The sequence below is a fragment of the Parambassis ranga genome, chromosome 3 (assembly GCF_900634625.1).
Source record: "Parambassis ranga chromosome 3, fParRan2.1, whole genome shotgun sequence".
Taxonomy (NCBI): Eukaryota; Metazoa; Chordata; class Actinopteri; family Ambassidae; genus Parambassis; species Parambassis ranga.
In genome coordinates this window covers 24038210-24059045 of record NC_041024.1, presented here as the reverse complement: position 1 = coordinate 24059045, position 20836 = coordinate 24038210, and the positions used below count along the sequence as shown (strand labels likewise).

The 20836-nt window shown below is 42.2% G+C and overlaps 3 protein-coding genes across 6 annotated transcripts; 2 read left to right on the top strand and 1 right to left on the bottom strand.

The window, feature by feature from the left end:
- The first annotated feature begins 22 nt into the window (after nucleotides 1-22).
- On the top strand, nucleotides 23-3334 carry LOC114433147 (tumor protein p53-inducible nuclear protein 2). The gene is made up of 4 exons (XM_028401512.1): nucleotides 23-174; nucleotides 1829-1972; nucleotides 2089-2239; nucleotides 2457-3334. Exons 2-4 carry the CDS (start codon nucleotides 1849-1851, stop codon nucleotides 2683-2685), a joined length of 504 nt encoding a protein of 167 aa, XP_028257313.1. The 5' UTR covers nucleotides 23-174; nucleotides 1829-1848; the 3' UTR covers nucleotides 2686-3334.
- Nucleotides 3326-6863, bottom strand: LOC114433145 (uncharacterized protein F13E9.13, mitochondrial). Of its 2 annotated transcripts, none has more exons than XM_028401511.1 (6): nucleotides 6409-6863; nucleotides 6194-6276; nucleotides 5935-6115; nucleotides 5562-5712; nucleotides 5254-5381; nucleotides 3326-3569 (listed from the first exon to the last, which is right to left on the bottom strand). In XM_028401511.1, the coding sequence occupies exons 2-6, from the start codon at nucleotides 6251-6253 to the stop codon at nucleotides 3379-3381; spliced, it is 711 nt and encodes a 236-aa protein (XP_028257312.1). In that variant the 5' UTR covers nucleotides 6254-6276; nucleotides 6409-6863; the 3' UTR covers nucleotides 3326-3378. The 2 variants fall into 2 exon arrangements, with proteins under 2 accessions (XP_028257312.1, XP_028257311.1); XM_028401510.1 differs by having other exon boundaries at nucleotides 6417-6863.
- Nucleotides 5817-14057, top strand: ccne1 (cyclin E1). Of its 3 annotated transcripts, XM_028401509.1 has the most exons (13): nucleotides 5819-6134; nucleotides 7236-7376; nucleotides 7914-7965; nucleotides 8168-8255; nucleotides 8469-8531; nucleotides 9655-9818; nucleotides 10346-10481; nucleotides 10621-10767; nucleotides 10918-11013; nucleotides 11105-11239; nucleotides 12581-12692; nucleotides 12777-12934; nucleotides 13008-14057. In XM_028401509.1, exons 3-13 carry the CDS (start codon nucleotides 7952-7954, stop codon nucleotides 13203-13205), a joined length of 1311 nt encoding a protein of 436 aa, XP_028257310.1. In that variant the 5' UTR covers nucleotides 5819-6134; nucleotides 7236-7376; nucleotides 7914-7951; the 3' UTR covers nucleotides 13206-14057. The 3 variants fall into 3 exon arrangements, with proteins under 3 accessions (XP_028257308.1, XP_028257310.1, XP_028257309.1); XM_028401507.1 differs by lacking the exon at nucleotides 7236-7376 and having other exon boundaries at nucleotides 5817-6134; XM_028401508.1 differs by lacking the exon at nucleotides 5819-6134 and having other exon boundaries at nucleotides 6939-7376.
- Nucleotides 14058-20836: the final 6779 nt, after the last annotated feature.

The following is a 20836-nucleotide window of genomic DNA, read 5'->3' as shown; positions in this document are numbered from 1 at the left end:
GACGCAGGAGACATGCGCAGTCGCCCCGCCTCGTGGGGCGGGTTTAGTGACGTGTCAGGACACTGGGAGGACTTTACCTCACCGATAAACAACCTCGAGATCAAAACAATCTCGAAAGGAACAGCAAGGTTGTTGGAACATCTTGTGCCAGAAAAACAACATTTTAACAGTACGGTAAGTCCAAATGTAAATCTGTGAACATCACGGAGGCACTAACCCTGTTTCAGCCTTAGATGTCTCTGTCTTTTGTTCCCCAACAACAAACGACAGACTCTGAAGGTGTCTACATATTATTCGGACTGAACATCGTCGGGATTGTTTGTTATAACAAAGTAACTACACTGTCGGCTTGGATAAATTCAGTGGAATCACCGAGTACACAATCAGCTGTTTAGAACGGTGTGTGTCGGTAAATCAGCTGAGGTTATGTCATTGACGCGGCAGTGTGTGAGGAGACAGTGTCCTAGTATGTGTGTTTGTGGGGAGGGTGAAATGAGATCTTGGCAGCGACTGACAGGCAGGCACAAAGGCATCCAGACACTGGAGGGAATAACAGGTCGATGTATGACACTATTTTTGGCAATCTGCTCATATATGGCGGAATTTTAATGTTTAAATATCTTGTGAGATATATGAGAGGATGCTTTAAACAGCAAAAGATACGAATTTGATCAGTAGATTTCTTTTTATTATGTGAGTGATATGCAAACTTTAACAAACGCGACTTTTTGTCGAAAATGTTTGTATTGTGTTGTGGAAAGATTTGCTGAAGTTCACCAGCTAGCCATTTGTGTAATGTCGCTTTGTACCAGCAGGGGCGATAATGGCCCCGTGTGCACTTATTCCAAACGGGGAAGAAGTAATGCTGCTAAAACTGAAGCTAACTTTTTCTGGTAGTACACACCGTGGTTTCCTTTTTCAAGTATTGCATGTATACAGATGGGGCACTCAACATAACGCCTTGTGGGGTTAGTATGTTTATTTAAAATACAACAACACGACATTTGCAGGGTTGTTTGTTACTTTATCATGATCGCTAACATCCTAGCTAACGCATGTTTGCAATGCTAAAACTAGCTGCTAGCGGTGCGTATATTTTAACGTTATAAAAAATGAAAATACAGTATGCAAACTCTATTTACATTGATATAAATTTAGATATTCCCTTTTATTCCTATTATCCTGTAAATTTCTGACCCGCCCTTTTAAGTAACAGGAAGTACATAGCATGCCGCCCATTAGCATTCCATCTTGTCAGTGGATGGAGATCTTTGCCAGAGATACTCTAAAGTGAAAAGGTGGTGCAGTTTACCAATGGTACAGAATGAAACAGAAACTGCAGCATGTTCTTTCAACTGTTTTAGTTCTATAATGTTTCCATGTCACCGCAACAAGTCAGGCTGCTCAGATTTCTGATGGGGTGTAATGGAAAGAGTTGTTGACGTAGAGCAGGCTTATGTGTCCTGGGCTGGAAGATCTTGGGGACAGCCTCAAAAGGGGACTATTAGTATGCTGAATTTGCTACGTAGTCCACTATAGAGTGCCTTCTGGACCCCATGGAACCTTAATTCTTAAAACATATAAATGGAGTCTTTTGATTAGAATAGAATGAAAATGCTTTATGCTATTCTATAAAATTACAATTTAAAAGATCTCTTTAAATAAATAAAGACATTTAGACAATATATACCACTGTATATTTTTTGTAAATTAACCTATAAGGTCCTATAAGGTCCACCGGATGGAGCATGACTTGCATTTCAACTTTAATGACATAAAATGTTCCCAACTGTGTCCTTCATTTTACCATCCTGCTTCCAATTTACAGGTTGTAGCTGAAGCAGGAAGATGATTGGAAAGATTCTGTCTCAGCTGCTCGGGAACAGTGGTGAGGACTTTGAGACAGCCGAAGACAATTATGACAAGTTCATGGAGTTTGAGGAGGGAGGATGGGTTATCGTTAATCTCCAAGGTAAGAAACAAAAACTGCAGGGTGTGCGCTCACACATTAGTTACACATTTGAAATGACTTGTTTTTGGTTGAAATGTGATAAATGTGTAAATGTTTGATCTGGGCTGATTACACAGAGAATGGACCTCTGTCAGCCCCTGATGTGGATCCCTTGGAGAACCTGCTGATCGAGCACCCCAGTATGTCCGTGTACCAGATGAGATGCAGGATGGGTGCATCAGAGGAGGAGGAGGTGGTCTGTGATGAAGATGATGAAGAAACATCCAGGTAACTTCAGTGTCCACACCGACAGAAATGTGTCAAGAACTACATTTTTAGATTTTTAAGGTCTTTAAAATATGTTGTTTTGCAAACAGCTGATGGCAGATGAGTACCCAGTATACAAAATTCCTGGGTATATCTCCCAGATCAACCTTAGTGCTTAGATTTTATTCCAGTATTGAAGATAACATTTCATCCTCTGACCCTTCCTTTGTCTGTCCAGGCCCGTGGCTGTGAGGCGGAACATATCCTGGCGTCTTGCTGCCTGGGGAGTCCCTCTGCCATGCAATATCCAACTGCTGGCTGTGCAAAGAGCCAGGACTCAGGCTGAACGGAAGAAACTGAGCCGCAGCGCCCTCCACAGGCAGAACCTGGCTAGAATGCAGTACTCCCTGGGAGACAAACGTTACGGCCACTTCAAGCAGCCCTGCCAGCGTCTGTACAACTACTGAACAAGCAGTGATGAGCAAAATGCCTCAGCCCTCAGGTTTCTCACCAGTGTTTAACCTCACGCAGCATTTCCTGTGCAGTAAAACATCAGCCACAGTAACACGTTTTATATATTTAGTCTTCATTATAAGCAATCTTCACTGCATCCCTCACACCTTAAAACCACTGTTAACAATGAACCTCAATCTTTGACCATGAGTGACAGTCTGACCCATGCGTTGGACAGCAATAATAAAGAACAAATGCCTTATAAACAAATGTTCATAATGTAAATGATCAAAACAGAGCAGCAGATTTGTTTGTATTGTGTAGAATGTAGGCAGTGTGTAATGGTACAGTATGTGATACAGCTCCAGAAAAATGGAACCTGTACAATATTTTGTTCTAAATTTGAGTGGCATGTTGTGATTGGCTGTTGCTTAGTTTTCTATGCTTTTTGCCAACTGTATTAATACCCACATTAATCGTTGATGTGTACAGTATACATGTGTGAACACATGAGGATACTCAAAAGTGTCAAAATGAGTCTGCTTAAAAAATAATTACTTTTCTATTTTTCAGCAGGTCATAACTTTTTCATGTTAATGTTTTTTCTATTTGTGTGTATTTATAAAAATGTACAAAAAATGCAAATAAAACATGTTTTCCTAAGTTGGTGGATGTATGTGTTTAATGGGATTGTACGTTGACATTGATCATTTTCGAAGCTCACGTATCTTCTCCATGAATCTCTTCACTTGATGTGGGTCAACTGCATTGGCCCAGTGTCCACCGTACTTAAAGTGAGAGCCGACGATCATTCCGTTTGCGTCAAGGTACCGTTCGACATTGTCATAGGTCACTCCAGAACCTATGAGCACTGGGACTTCCACTGACCGAGAGACATCTGCAGAGGCAAGAAGAAACAGCTGAGTAGTACCAACCCAAGGATTTATAAAACAAAGTGTTTATGGCTGGACACATATTGGAGACAATAAGGAAAAGTTTTAATGAAAACATAAACTCCATAAACTTGCACTCAAAGCAGAGCCTGGAGCTCCCGGTGTTTCACTTCCTCATAGTGTTAGCTGATGTTTGTTTGTCCTGCCTCTGTTTGTTTGTGTGGGTGGGTGGGTCTGGCACATCTGATCCATAATCAACCCTCCTGCTGTCTTCCTCACACCTTTGCCTCACCCAGCAGTCAAACTGCAGCATGTCGTCCCTACTCTTCACCAGATTGTTCAACCTCTCGACATGCTGTGGATGTTTCTGTTTTTCTGTACTATAAGCATCTAAGCATTCACCCCCTTTTTGCCATACAACCTGAAAACCGTTTTTCTGAGTGGCCACACACACACCTGCACTATTTGCCAATTTAACATCTTATTTTGGTTCCACCTTTTGCACTAGCCATACCATTTTAATGCCTATGAATGTCGTCCATGGGCCTTGTTGAGGCAAGTGTAGGTGCACCCAGTGAACTTTGGATACAGTAGAGTCTAACCCTTACAGTGGCACGTGAGCTGCAGTAAAATCCCGTTGAGCAAGTGCATGCATGTTTGTGTTACTAAGACGTTTTGGGTTAGTGTGTGTGTGTGTGTGTGTGTGTTGTAGCAGACGCGACAGCTTGACTTTAGCATCCAGTTCAGTGTTTACAGTATTGTATGTCAAGTTGGGGACATTTGCTTAAAATAGCAGTGGTGGTGTTGCTATGTGAAGGACATGGTGCTCACTTGAGACCCACTAACCCTCAGCAAACTCAGTGTCTTTATTGGGAGACACAGTCAGTCTGACACTCGGTTAGACCACTAACATTTAAAAATAACCATAACTTTATTTAAAAAACACTGACTGTATTTCACTGATCATACACTCTGAATGCAAATTCTGCACATTTGTAACAATAGAAGTCAAATGTAGAAAACAAGACATTATATTATTTTATTATATAAAATTAGGTTAAGTTTACTTTCTGCTTCTGAGTGAGATGTTTGGCCTTTACGCTGACACCACAATGTTCACCAGCAACTTGCGAACTTTGCTCAGCTGTGTACATGAAAACACAGCTAACAGGCTCATCAGGGACCCTGGACCACCCCTGCTATAGACCTGGGACTCCCTATTATCACCAAACAGCATAGAAAATGTATAGCAAGCCATGTTATTACTGCACATGTTGTGATGTGTTGTTTCACTCTACATAGTGTCATTGAGGCTAACCTTAGTCCTTAGCCATCAACCATTGGCTGTTATAAAATGCAGTACATGTCAGCATAGAGCAACAGATCACTGAGAGTGTAGTGGAGACATGCAATATGACAACATGAAAGTCCAGAGGCCAAGTACTGCATAATTATTTGGACACTCTTACAATGTATTACAACAGGTGAGAGTGACCTCTGCTGGACAAATGGAGTGCTAAACATCAATGGTTTATAAATATCTATGTGTTGCAGCCTTACAATGGGAATACACACCGTTTTGCACACTGTTGTGCCAAAGTGATGGCAACGCAATCTGTGGTGATTGCTGCCATTCAGTGCGGCACCATATGACTCCTGACTGTGTGAAGGGTTGTAATGTGTCAGTACCTCTGAGCTCCTGTGGATCAGCCTGCTCTCCTGTAGCCGCTCCCGTGATGATGAGCCCATCTGAGAGGAAGAACTCGGCAGCACGAGCCGTCTCCTCGATGGTCACATCCGATGTCAGGGCATGGGAGCTGGAAACACACACATAATAGGTACGCAAGCTTGTTATGGCTCAGTAAAACTACCCATTGAACTGAACTTTAAATGACTGTCTGTGGTTCTATTTGCATAATATTAAGATCCACTATTCTCAGGTGATTTTTGACTTGAACATGACTGCATCAGTATCACTGTTCAGGTGGAGATCTCACCTGTGCTTCTTTTTGATGTCAGTGAAGATCTGCACATGTTCAGCTCCAATCTGCCTGCGATACCTCAGTAAGTCCCCAGCACAGGCATTCAGGAGGCCCTCATCCGCCACATGAGAGAAGACGAAACCCTCAGCCCTGATGAAGTCCAGTCCTGTGACCACACACTTTTATTACCGACTAGTAAACACTGCATCAAGTGGAGGAATGTTTGACTCACAAGCAGCTGACCTTTGCTCACAAACTGCACAGCTCTTAACCAAACACAGATCAGCAAATTTTAATGATAATCAATACTAAAGATTGAACAGGCAGCACTTTGGCCATGCGCTCTGTTCTAATCAGGGTTCATATTTTCAATTATGATTGAATGAACCTGAAGCCAGAGCTACAGCCAGGGCCTGCTGGTTAGCAGAGGACAGTATTTGCACTCCAAGCGGCAGGACGGGACAGATGTTTCTCACTGCGGAGCAGACGGCAGTCATGCAGGCACACACCTCAGGACCCACGCAGAACGTGTATGGGATATCATGCATATTTTCAATGATCACACCATCCTGAAAGACAGGTTTACAGGTAACGCACGGTTACTGGCTTGAGACTGTAAAGAATTAAAACAATGCACTGTAACTTACAACTCCTGCGTCACGGTAGATTCCTGCCTCCTGGCAGGCTTCTTCAATGATTTGGGACATCTTCAAGCTGCTCAGTGGTGTCCCTAAGATGGACATGATAGATGATTACACATATTTCAGACAGGTTTTCATTCTGCATGAATTGATTTTCAACATTTACAAGTACATCTATCTGTGAAGCTTTATTCAAGTAACATTTTGTATATGGAACTCACCACTTTACCTGGCAAGGCTTTAACATGAACCATTCCAATAACGACTGATTTGAGGCGCCCAAAAACGTCCAAAAACTTCATTCTCCTGCTTTAGTGGAGGGACAGGAAGCAGACAACAAATCTTGTTTTTTTTGTCCTTTTCCAGCACTGGGATCACGTGACTGACCAAGGGTCAATTCTAACAAATCGATTTTTTTTAAACTATTAAATCATCTTTAATATCGGTCTAAACTGGTAACGTTTATGTGACAATCGTCATTTCGTCAATGACAAGAGTTCCGTGGATGTAAATTGAGGGATAGGAGCAGGTATGGCAACCCGTGCTAGAATTAGGCGCCCCTCAACAACAGCGTTGACAAGCTAGCGCCGTTTCTGTGGTTGTTTACGCTAAATAACACGTGCGCCCGGCATGACAGCGAGTGACAACATTATATAGGGTCTGTAGAACGAAAATGTGTCTCTGGTTCACAATGTTCTGGTCGTGGTGCGTTTAAATTTAGGCGAATTCTACATGAGTTTGGCTTTGTTTACATCTGCCACGCGGTGCCGGAGCACTTCCGCTTCGGAAGCCCCGCCCCCGCAGCTGTCACCCCGGCAGGCACGCCTCCACTTTTACCGGCTAAATTTTAAACTTATATTTTCTTTGCTCCAGAACTATTTCAGCGAACTATAGCACATATTTCTGTTCTGTGTAGTTTACAGTAGCGAAACTACCAGCTCCGGAGTTGTAATGCGAGTATAAAGAGGCGGGGAGTTCGGAGCTTTAGCGCCAAGTTAAATCTACTCCTCCCTGACGTTGATGCTTAAACTCATCTGTTCTCTACAAGGCGCCAGCTCAGAGGAACTAGCCCGGCCTAGAGACACACACGCTCAGACACAGAGCACCTCCGAGTCCGAAACACAGACACTGCGGGTTGAAGACATCCAGGTTCATATTTTAGGAGTGAACTTCAAGGCAGAATCTTGAGGTGAGTGTGTGAAAACAAACTTTACGTCGAGCTGCGAAAGGCTAGTTTCAGGTAAAACCTTTGCACCTCGGCTAAGGCTAGGTTGCTTAACTGCTAACAAACTGCTACAAGTTTAACTACGACTATAAGTAAAAGTTGGTGTGTGGTGTTAACCCTTCCTGTAGCCCGTGTTAGCAGCGTGCTATCACTTGTTGAATGGAGGAATCAGGCTGAGCCGGGTCGTTCGGCCTGTATGTTCGAGCCAGCTGTCCAAAGTTTAAGGCTGGAAATAACAGAGTTCCGCTCATAAATATGCAACATAACACACATGTTAGGATTATATAGTGTCTGCGGTCAGTTACGTGTTGCTTTGGTGTCTATTTTTGATCATTGTGTTACTTTTTTGGCGACTTTTGCCACAGCGCACAGTGCCCGTTTACCCGCGCCTGGCTGAGTTGGGCTTTGTCAGAAGGAGGGAGTTGGGAGTGGGGGTTGGGAGTGTGTGAGTCTGTTTTCTTAAGCCTACAAATATAACTTTGCAACATTTTCCATTTGTAGGTTTGCTCAGAAAGTGGCATCCACCCCCTGAGAGTATAATGCGAGGAAAACGGTGAGTTTATATCACGTAATGCTCCGGAAAGCTCAATCAAAGTGTGTGTGTCGACAGAGTTGATGGAGCTTTAGCCATCCGGGCCAGTTAGCCTGTTGTTACAGAACATTTTGGTCATGATAGCGTGTTGGAGCGATCTTGTTGAAATGTTTCGTGCTGATGCTTGAGATTTATGTTGTTGTTATGTTGTGTGTTGTTGCAGGGAAGACACAGAAACAAAGTGTGTAGCTCCCGAGGCGCCCAAGGAAAATGCAGTACGGCCGAGAAAGAGGAAGGCAGATGTTGCCATTGTAAGTAGTCTGAAAGGCTTCCACACATGCTTGTTACTCTCGAAACTACATTTTATCAGCTGAATAGAAACACAACGCCTCATCCACCAGTTTTTCTAAATAACAATGTTTTTTGTGTTCAGTCCAGGGTTGTTAGTTTGTGTTATGTTGCATATAGTTCAGTTTCTACTTTTTGTGGATGTTAACAGAGAATTGTAACTGTTTCATCTGCAGTATTTACAAGACCTGGATGAGGAGGTAGCAGATATGACTAGGAAGAAGCAGCGTGAGTGTGAGGTGGGTTTTCACTACTCTTTCCCTGTCTTAGTTTGTTTAAGTGATAATTGACAAGTTTGTGCAGAAAAATACTATAATCCATCAAGACAACACTGTTGTCCACATGTCCACAGTAACAATGGCTGCCATCTAGATTTCAGTCTGAGTTTTTATATTGATATTATTCAGCTTCTTTTGGCTGATATAAATGTATTAAAGGTAGGGTAGGAGATTTAAAAAGCTCAGTAAGAGTCAGCCAGATTTGGAAAGTAAACACACGCCCCTTTCTCTCGGAGCTCACCCCGAAGCCACGCCTCCCAATCACATGGACGCACTTTACCTGAAGACGAGCTGCGGTCTGTGACTTCGGCCATCATGCACGTACCTCTCTGGTGGGCGCAGAGCGTTTAGCGTTTATAGCTTCCACAGATGATTCATATTCATTTTAAAGCGAAACTGCAGAACTAATCAGTTGCTATCGGATTGTGAAGAGAAGTTACACTAATTTAACAAACCTCAGAATGAAATATCCTACCCTACCTTTAACATGTTTTTATTGATTGTAGAAAACGCCAAGCTTTTCCTGTTGTGAAATTAAACTTGTACTTTTGGAGGAATGCTAATGCAGAGCTGCTATGAGCAGACATCATCTATGCTAGTAGTTTCTGACATTATAAAAAGTCCACATGGCAGACATGGTCCCTTTTAATCACATTTAAATGCACCCAGACACACAGTGAGTTAGGTTATCTGCTTCTGAATCACATTGGTCAATGGCTTAGATGTCATTTTGTATGCTAATGTCAGCCAGTACTAATATGATGATATGAAGCATTCCTAAATTCAACTTGTTCACCTGATTGGACAGCCCCATAGTATGATGTCCTCTACAATAAGAAAGACATTCAATGGCCACCATTTTGATGCAGATGATGTCATAGCTACCCTGTCAGTTCTTTTACATTGAAGGTCTGTAAGCCGTCTGTCGAATATGAAAATAAATGTCCACCTTACACCAACCTGTCACCCACCCCTCCTGTATTCAGTGTCCTTGCTAACTCTGCATGAATTGTACCAAATGCAACTGTCGGGTGTCTCTTCATTCCTCCACCTAACCATCTGTGTGCTCTCACCTGTCAAGCAGGGATGGAGTCCCGATGCTGTTTACACGAGTCCTCAAAGATGGGTCCCCACTCTTGATCAGGAAGAGGGCCAACAAGTGTCCCTGATAAACGCAGGCTTTCCTCACTACAGCTTCAACAACATATTTGTAACCCCTGTGCATTGTGCGCCGCTCCCCGCGCTGTGGTGAGTGCTTCACATTGTGCCCCGTCCTCGCTCGATCGTGTATCCAGGCATGATAAGATCGGTGGGAAATTTAAAATCAGAAAAGCCAACCATGTGTACTGACTGTGGACCTTCATGCCAGTGTCGGGTAGTGTCACCTCGCCTTAGAATAGGCGGTGATTGTGGCTCTATTTAAGACACCTCGAGGGGGAAGAAGATGTACTAGCACAGCCAGACGTTTGACATCTCTGTCCTCCCTCAGCAGGAGCGCTGATGAAGGCTTATGGTGGAATCTTTGTAACATGCGGCAAATTGATTTTCCTTTAATCTGTCACCCTTCATTACTTAGTAAGGCAATAAGACCAGGCTTTTTTATGACTTACTCTATTATCAGCTTTAATCATTACCACATAAAGCTCTTAAAACTTGATTGTTTCTTTCAGTCATTTGTGTTGCCCTCGTTGGCCTACAGATAATGATATAGTTTTGCACACGTTGCTTAAAATGCAGAATAATCAAGAGCTGAAATCTGTTTTTGTTTTTTCCAGCTGGGCCAGTAAGGATGTGGTGTGGAACAATATGCTGGAGAAAGATAAGAACTACACCAGGGATGTCAACATGTTGGAGAAGCATCCTCACCTGCAGCCCAAGATGAGAGCTATTCTCCTGGACTGGCTCATGGAGGTGTGATAAATGTTTTGTCATAATAATTTAGAAATAATGAAATTAAGTTTAGGTTCCCATGAGTCAGTCTTTCAGCCTTGTTTATTGTCCACTGTGTCCATAACCAGGGTGTGATGTTCTGTTGGTGTGCATGTTCTAGGTCAGCGAGGTGTACAAACTGCACAGGGAGACGTATCACCTTGCTCAGGACTACTTTGACCGCTTCATGGCCACACAGAGAAATGTTTTCAAGTCAACGCTGCAGCTCATCGGCATCACTTGTCTTTTCATTGCTGCTAAAGTAGAGGTAAGGATGTTTGAAATGTAAACGGGTGTAATAAATTCCTGTAGTAGGCTGTCAAAGTTTCTTCTTTGTTGTGCTTGTGTCTTAGTTTAACAGTATGAAAGTGATATGTAGGTCACTAAAAAGTTGCTCTGTGTTTTTCTTCGTCTTCAGGAGATGTATCCTCCAAAGATCCACCAGTTTGCCTACGTAACAGACGAAGCCTGCACAGAAGATGAGATTCTGAGTATGGAGGTCATTATTATGAAGGTAAAGAACGTACAGATTACTCCATCACTGTCAGCACCGCCGTCTTAATGTTCTTGTCTAATGTTACCTTTCCCCCTCTTTCCCAACACAGGAGTTGAACTGGAGCCTCAGCCCACAGACTCCCATCTCCTGGCTCAATGTTTACATGCAGGTGGCCTACCTGAAAGAGACAGATGAGCTGCTCATCCCCAAATACCCCCAGGCTACTTTCACACAAATTGCAGAGGTATGCTGTGACTGGTAGTGTTATTGTTTTCTTACTAATGGCTGTTTTTATTATGTACATAATTAAAAATGACACAAAGATCCCATAAAAATGTTGGCTTTTTTGACAACTAAAGAACTAAGGAACTAAAACAGCTACTTGGATTAGTTACTTGCTTAAATAAATGTCACATCCAACAAGTCTAATTTAAGCTTTGGGTATTGGCATTAGGATGCACCTAAAAGGGAGGATCTGAGAATCCTCACACCCATAACGCCATAAAACCTAAATCAGAATTCAAGATAAGGCACCAGTGGTAAGAATCTAGTGTAACCTGTCTTAACTTTGTTCAGGACTTGATGTCCCAGCCAATTGAGCCCAAGAGCAAAGAGACTATTTTATCAATTAAGGATTTAAGAACCCATTAACACAATGCCTGTTTGTGTCTACTGGCCTCTATAAACTGATAGCACAGCAATCCTAGCACTCTTATAAGACCATTGCATGACACACTATGCAAAGTAAATCTAAAACTTTGCCACCACATCAAGTTTGATGCATGCAGATTGTACGTTGACCGATGACTGAATCACAGGTGATCAATCACATGTTATGACGTAGGTCAATATGCGAGGAGGAGGATGTGCAAGTGGAATCACAGGTTGTAGCAGCTGGTACACTGTGACTAAATTTGACACCGCTAGAATCTTATCTCAGGTTATCTTTGGTCGCAAGATGCTGACAGCGGCCATCGGAACACCACCATTTAGAGCCGCAACCAAAGATATCTCCACGACTCTCCTACGATGGTCGTCTTTGGTCTGGGACAGCCTAAAATGGCACAGTGAAAACCCGGCATACAACTTGAAAAAGACTGTACAACTTAAGCCTCTATGGTAGTTGACACGAACAAGTTTGCCAACAAACGTAGATCCAGACATTCTGTAGTATGTGCTCTGGATAAACAAGCTCATAAAGCTGTTTTTCCCCGTTATTCATTTTTACCACTTAAACGGTGAAATATCTCAAGTAATTCCAGCCGCCTGTATAATTTAAAACATGGAAGTAAAAGATCCGTTTGCTCCACTGCTTCTTGTCCCGCTGGCCGTCTCACAGATAGATCAATAACAGACCATCTGTCCGTACCCCTCTCCCCTCGATCACAAAATGATCGTGCACAGCTTATATTTCCTCTAACTTTGTAATCAGTTTTTGATCAGTTTAGAGAAACTCCTTAAAACATTACGTTAACTGTACCATATCAAATGTTTACACTTTACTGCTAAGACTTTCCAGCATGTTTTTCTGTATTCCTTTTGAGGTGTGTGTTCTAAAGACTTTTTGTTATTTTGTTTTTTCTAGTTGTTGGACCTGTGCATGCTTGATGTGCGCTGCCTTGAGTTTTCTAATGGCATCCTTGCTGCTTCTGCGTTGTTTCACTTCTCCTCCTTGGAGCTGGTGGAGAATGTCTCGGGTATAAACAAATCAATTTTTATTCTGTCTGTTCGTTCTGTGCTGCGTTCTCTTTGCTCATCATCTTCCCGTACTGTCCATGCAGCTCTGAAGAGGTTGGAGGTAGAGGAGTGTGTGAGGTGGATGGTCCCCTTTGCCATGGCGCTGCGAGAAAGTGGTGGGTCAGCAAAGAAATCGTTCGCAGGAATCCCTGAAGACGACATGCACAACATCCAGACTCATACCTCCTACCTTACATGGCTGGTGAGTAAAAGCAGCACTTGAATGATCTTTACCACATAAACTGCATCTGCTAACAGGTTTTTGCTTTGTTCAGGACAAGGCCTACTCTTACCAGGAAGCTGAGCTAAAACATCACAGCAACTGTCCTGTCCCCTCTGGCGTCCTGACTCCGCCTCTGAGCAGCGAGAAAACCGAAGAGCCGGTCCGAGTGGAGGCTGCAGGGCTGAAAGTCAGACCAAGGATGCAGAATCCATCCCTTCAAAAACACCTTCCTGAAGTAGCACAGCACTGAACCTGAGCGGACAAAGGAAAATAATGGCATTTTTTGCTACAAGTGGAAGAGTCTGATCGGCAACGTCTCTGCTGTGAATTATCAGAGGGGGAACATTGATGGAAGTTCTGTTTTCGCCTCTCAAATCATGCTGATGACTGGACACTCATACGGACCTTGGTTAAATTGGGGCAACACTGAACAAATGACTTCATCCCCAACAGGAACCAGTTCAACCCTCTGGTTTGGAAGATGACACAAGCAAAGGGCTTTTAGGATGCATTAGCCCAGGAGAAGAATTTTCTTTTTTATAAATATATATTTTAAATCACATTGCATCCAAATGCTTGCATTAATTACTGACCACGCCATTCTCTGTGGTTGCCATTTTTTTGTTATTTTCTATGCAGATGCCAAATAGAGTGGACATTTTCTGGAGTCTACTTGATCTAGAGCGTGTATTTGTGTGTTTGTTTCAACAGAGATCGATGGTTTTTTATCTATTAGAGGCCTCATTTGCCCCAAAACTATTTCTAGGGTCACCTTTGGCTCTATGTGCTGCTATAAAGTGGGCTTTGCATGATGGGAGGTGTGTATGTGTGTGTGCATGTTAGAAACGGGGTCTCGTTATTTTTGCCATTTTATTGGACAAAACATGGCCATGTTTTGCTTGGGGACCAGTAGCTTGGCTACCTCAATGGACAAGTAAACCAGCCAGGCTTCAGAAGCTAAAGTATTGATTGTATTTAACTTGTGTGTTTTTGTCCCCAGTTGCAGTTTGCCCACCACCGAAATGTAAGATTTCTATTTTACTTTCTAGAAATAAAATGCTGCTACATATTTTTCAATAAATTGTTTTTGAAGACTTTTAAATGTGTCATGACTTCTCATTGAAGGCCCTTTTTCCATCTATAACAAGAAAAAAAAATTTTCAGCTACTTTTTAAGAGATTTTCTTTATTACCAGTATGATGAAAATTAGAAATCCAGTATCTCAAGGCATCAAAAATATATCTTAGGATCACTCGAAGAGATTTACAATATAGAAATGTCCAAAGTATCCTATTTTTTTAACTTAATACTTGACTGGAGCTGCTTTTAAACAGTATTTTCTGCGTCAATGACATGATCAGGCCGTAGCACTGCTGAGGTGTCATTGAAGACCAGGTTACTTTGACAGCGGCCTGTGGTTTTCAGGTCAGAAGGCCAATCAGACACATGTCAGGATCAGCATGGCCATTGATTCAGCCCTGTGGGCAGCTGTCAGCAGATAGGGACATGATGGGCTTTACAAACACAGTGACACAGTGGAAACACCAGCCGTCATCACACACTGGAAACTGGGAACAGTTGCCTCCCCACAGCTCCGTTTCTGTGCCTCTCTACTGTTCCCAGGAGTTCTTCTGAGCCCAGGTCAGATGATGGTGTTTGTAGTTTAGGAAAGTTAGAAAGTTGCAGCTCCTTTCAAACCTGATCCTGCCAACAGTCACCTCTATGACTGTGAGACGAGAGTAAATGCTTTTTTTGTCCTCTTTGCCCTTTTTAGTAATAAATAATAATTATTAAAATAAAATAGATTAAATTTTTTCCTTTTTTTAATTAACTGATTGATGACTGATTGATTTTCACAATATGTCTGATTATTTAGGTGTCTGTACTGACAAGCCTTTATCCACTAGGTGTCAGTGTAATGCTGTCATTTCTAATCCATTCCAAAGACTCTAAAGCAGGCAAAATTAAAATATATATATACATTTGCATTATATTCAAAATCTAAACTTTTTTTGTGTAAAAGCATAATAAAAAATAATGTGATTGTAGACTTTAGACAAACAACATAACTTTTTATTTAGCAAAAAATGAAGCCAAAAACAAAAAAACAGTGTTTATACTGTCTCCATTACTGCTTCCATAGGATTTAATTGTGTGAGTCCTTGATGAACTGATCATCAGCAGGTGTACAGACCTCTATAAAAACAGATGTTTTGACAGTTTGCTGCTCTGGAACATTGAGGAGAATTCAAGAGAAAGACATAAACAATGGTGTTAGAGAAGCAGCTGTTGCTGCACATCAATCTGGACAAACTTATAAAACCATTTCAAACTATTTGGAGTTCAATGTTCTACAGTGAGAAAGATTATTCACAAGTGGAAACATTCAAGACAGCTGTCAGTCTTCAATTCACCCCAAGATCAGAGAAATACACTGCTCAAAAAAATCAAGGGAACACTTAAAGAACACAATAACTCCAGGTCAGTCACACTTCTGTGAAACCAGCCTGTCCAGTTAGGATCAACACTGATTGTGAATCAGTTTCAGCTGCTGTTGTGCAAATGGAACAGACAACAGGTGGAAATGAGGCAGTTATCAAGACAGCCCTATAAAGGAGAGGTTCTGCAGGAGGACCACAGACCATTTCTCTGCTCTCATCCTTTCTGCCTGATGTTTGATCACTTTTGCATTGTGTCAGTGCTCTCACCCCTAGAGGTAGCATGAGGCGGTGTCTACAACCCACAGAAGCTGCTCAGGTAGTGCAGCTCATCCAGGATGAAACATCAATGAGAGCTTTGCTGTGTCTGTCAGCACAGGGTCCAGAGCACGGAGGATTGTGTTCTGTGGTGTTGTTTTTGTAATTTTCTTGGGTTTTTAGGTTTTGTTTTAATGTAGCTCAGTTTTGTTTGTTAAATGCTTTTTGTGTAGATTATATTTTATAACACAATGTAGTCATCTGAACATGATTGGACAGAACCTGGAGGTGACTGAACAAACTGCTCGCCATCATGGACAATGCATTCCACCCACTCCACAGCACGCTGCAGAGAGACAGCAGATGTCATTCTCAGACTCATTCAGCTCCACTGTCACAAAGAATAGTTCATGAAATCAGTCCTACTGTTCATCATCACACTGTACAAGAGCTCACTGTGTATGACAGATGAACAGTTCAGCACTTCATTCTGTTCTTATTTCATACTGATTATATGACCACACAGTCAGGGGAAAACTGATCTGAACCCTGGTTTTGTAGGTTTGCCCACTAACAAAGAAATGACCAGTCGATCATTTCAATGGTAGGTTTATTTGAACAGTAAAATCCAGAAAAATGCATTCAGAATCAGAATCAGAATCAGAATCAGAATCAGAATCAGAAATACTTTATTGATCCCAGGGGGAAATTCCAAAAAAGTTATAAATGAATTCACATTTTTATTTTTATTATTAAGTATTTGATCCCTTCCCAAAACGTGTTTTAGTACTTGGTGGCAAAACCTCTCAGAGGTCAGACGTTTCTTGTAGTTGACCACAAGGTCTGCACACATCTCACTCTTCTTTGCAGATCCTCTCCAAGTGATTAAAGTTTGGCGGCTGATGTTTGGCAACTCCAGCCTTCAGCTCCCTCTACAGAGTTTCTATGGGATTAAGGTTTTGAGACTGACTGGGCTACTCCAAGACCTTAATATGCTTCTTCTAGATCCGTTTTATTGTTATTGTGTGTTTCTTCCATTTGTGAATAATCACACCAGCTGCTGTCACCTTCTCACCCAGCTGCTTGGTGATGGTCTTTAGTCCATTCCAGCCTTGTGTAGGTCCACACTGACATCCTTGGAAAGCTCTTTGGTCTTGGCCATGGTGAAGAGTTTGGAACCTGGATTGATTGATATCTTCTGTGGACAGGTGTCTTTTATACAGGTAATGAGCTGAGAGGGCTCCCAATGTCAGCTCCTTACCTGTATAAATACACCTGGGAGCCAGAAATCTGATTGCTGATTGATCGGGGATCAAATACTTATTACATTTATGAAAATGTGAATTTTCACACTATGCATCATAGCACATGACAACGTGATGGAACTTTTCTCAGACACAACCGCAACCTTGTCTATCCTGAACCCAAAGTAGAGGTGCCTAAGGCTTAAGTTGAGTTAACCAAGAGAAATTGCAGAAAAAGTGCAGGATAAGAGTTCAGGAGGGGATGTTCTTCAGAACTGACGAAGCTGCTTGGAGGAGCAGCGAAATGTCTTCAAGAAAACTCTACAAGTCCAGTTGCCTCACTCCAAGCTCTTAAATGAAAATGACCTGGATGACTGAGCCTTAACAAACGTAGTGTAAACATTCAGCTAGTATCAGTCCAGATGTGAAGAGCCAGGTCTATGTTAGGACTGGGGTCTATATGTTGGTTGACCTCCGTTAGCTTAGCTTTCTTCAGGCTATAATTATTGTTAGGGATCAGTGCATTCCATGGATAGTTTATTACCATTCTATTACTATTTAATTTGAACCAATTAGATCAGAGGAAATGCATCATCCCACTGAGGATGTGTGAAAATAGTACTTAGCATGTAAGCTAAGTCCCACAAAGTAGGACATTATGTGCTCTGATGCTACATATGTGTGTGCCGCTGTGTATTTTGATGAGTTCTGGTGACTCACTGTACTCTGACCAAAATTAGCAGCCACATTGACTTTTATCACACTGTGGCAAGGCTGGAGTCAGCACCTGCCCAACAGTCACTGACCGTCCAACCACAGCGCGGACCAGAGCCGTGACTGTCGGCATGAAATGACGTGAGGTGGACACTCGCTACAGGATGGACTGGGTTTGGCTTTTAAACTGACAACCTGGTTTTAGAAGTGACAACTCTTAGAAGCCTTTTATGCACATATTCTTAAAGGCAGACAAAAACCAGGGGTTAGTGTGTCTTAGTGGCCTTCATGTCCAGTGTAAATGGGGCTCGGTGTTTTTAGTTAACCCTCTGAGTGCCTCCTCTATCTGTCCGTCATGTCTGAACACAGTTGTGTTCTCGGTCCTTTGTAAAGTCTGCTCTAACAGGTCTTAGGGGGTTAGATGAGGACGGGCCAGCTTTAAGCACACTCTGAGGATGTCTGATTGATGCAGACTTAGGGCTGATTGGACTATTTATTCTACATCAGGAACAGCTGCCTAAACATCCCGCCATTCCTGCATGTCATATAACAACAATGTGTGTAGCATCTAACTGTCCCGTCTGCACAGCTTCAGATAAACAGTGGAAGACACTGACAGAGGCTGATGACTCTGGTGTGTCGCAGTTTTAGTCTGGTAGTTTAGCTTATTAGCTTAGCTTCAGTGTCAGTGCATTGGATGGTAGTCATCTCTAACCCAAGGGTTTGTTGACATGTGTCCTTTTACAGGCTAACATCAGCTCAGAACCAATCAGGTCAGAGGAAAACCGGCAGAAAGACACAACATTGAAGCAGGAATTTAATTTTTCATTGTTTTATCATTTTGAAGAAGAAATAGTTTATTCCACAATACTATGTGTGTTGAAAGTAAGTGAACACACATGGTGTTTAAGTAAGAAGTTGGCAGAACTCGTGTCTTAACTTAGTAAATTGTTGCAAAAACTCAAAATATCTATCGCATCATGTTGCCTTGGTAATTTGAGTTTTCTCAGCCTTTTAATTTTTACAGTGCAGGGACTCTCTGACTTCAAATCCTTCCTCAGGGGTTCCTCCTGAAATCTTTCCCATGACTGGACGGAGCAGTTTGAGGACAGAGCATTTTCTCTCAGGGATGAGACAGGCCTTATCTACCTGATCCTGTACAAATACGACTAATAAAACAAGAAATACACTACAAACTGTAAAAACAAGTACATAAATTAACACTAATAGAAAACCTACACAAGCAGACAAGGAAAACTACAAAGGGTAGGTGGTTGCTAATGCTAATATGTCCCCCAGATACCACACATGCTAATGTTTTTGCTAACAGAACATATGATTGTGTTGCCTGGTGTCACCCAGTCACAGGCCTGATACAGCTGACAAAGTCTGCATTAGGCGCCAGGTTGGAGGGGCATGCAGGGTTATATGCAGTGCTGCTTAGAAAAACTACAAATCATCAAGATAAAACTACAAATAAGGCATAAAAAACCCTCAAAAGCAGACAAGAAAAAGAAAAAAATGATGAAAGCTACAAAAGCAAACTAGGCAAAAACAGACAACTGCAAAATGAGGTATTTAAAAACCAAAAAAGCAGAGAAGGAAAGAATATAAAAACAGTTTTTTTCTACAAAGTGGTTGAAAAACACATGACATTAACTCTGGTTCAGCTTTTCATAGTTCCCTCCATCCGTTTTTCTCTCTCTCCCTCCATCCACCTTTATGAAACATCCCGCCGCCACAGAAGAACCAGCTTTCCAATCAGACAGACACTGGACTGACTCTGAATAGCCACACAGAAAATAGAAAGCGACCACACGGGGGGTTCTTGTTAACCACCAGCATAGATCCAGACTTTTTTGTTGTTGTTGTTGTTGTTGTTGTCTCCTGTGGTTAGTGTCTTCTCTACATGTTGACACTGCCAACAGTGTTGTTTGCTCTAGCTGAGCAGAGTTAGAACCAGGCCAGACCTCCCTCAGGGCCTTGCCACCATCCCATGTAAACAACTTGCTCCAGTGTATATTAGCAGGCACTTTGATGTTAGCAGCTGACTTAGTTTCTCTTCTCTTACTCTTAAATATTTTATTGATTTTAGGCGCCGTTCACAAGAGATGCTGAGTGAGAGGCTGTGTCTATAAAAAGGGCCTTTTCAGAAACTCAGAGGGATACATTTGTGTATGGAAATCACAAACACGGCACACTACATAAAAAAGTCTGTGTGATTTTGAATTAATCCATTTAAACTTCTAAAGGGCCAATGATTGTTTAGGGGCCCTACAGAAACCCTGAAGTGCCCTTTGGCTTGTTGGCAGTGTTGCGAATGCTCAGGGACTCTTAATGTACATGCCTTGCTGTTTTTAATGTGTGTCTGCCTCCCTCTTGTGGCAACTTTAATTAAATGCAGGAACACTTGATGGACCACAGATCTCTCACAGGAGCATGTGCTGTCACCACAAATAAGAACAGAAAAAATGATACCATCGACAATAATAGCCCATGAAATATAATAGATGATAATGTTATATTGATCATTGCAAAAAACAAGTTCTTTATTTGCAGTTTTTTGTACAGATTTAGATGCTAGAATCAGGTTTATTATGGGCTTTGTTAGCCTGGTCACTATATGTTTGTCACTATATGTCACTATATTATTGTCTACAAGAAGGGCATGAGCAGACTGGACTTCCTGAGGAGACTCAGGTCCTTCAATGTCTGCAGCAGGATGCTCCACATGTTCTACAGTCTGTCATGGCGAGCACCATCTTCTTTGCTGTGGTGTGCTGGGGATCAGGCATTAAAGCAAAGGACAGCAACAGACTGGACAAACTCATCAAAAAGGCGGGGTCTGTTGTTGGCTTTAAGCTCGCCAACCTGGAGGAGGTGGTGAGGGAAAGAGTGCTGGCTAAACTGCTGTCAATCATGGACAATCCCTCCCACCCTCTCCACAACACCGTGGACAGACTGAGAAGAAGCTTCAGCAGCAGACTCCTGCTGCCCCGCTGCTCTAAGGAACGGGACAGGAAGTCACTCCTGCCGTCCTCCATCAGACTCTATAACTCCTCTGACTGTCAGAGCTGTGCTCACTAACTCGGACTAAAGCATCATCACAGGTGCACTTCAAACTGCTCAGTTACATTAACTGTCTTTTATCTTCACTTGTCTGCTGCTTTATGTGTGTAAGAGTGTGTGTATCGTATTTATTGTTTGATTCGATATTTTATTATTGT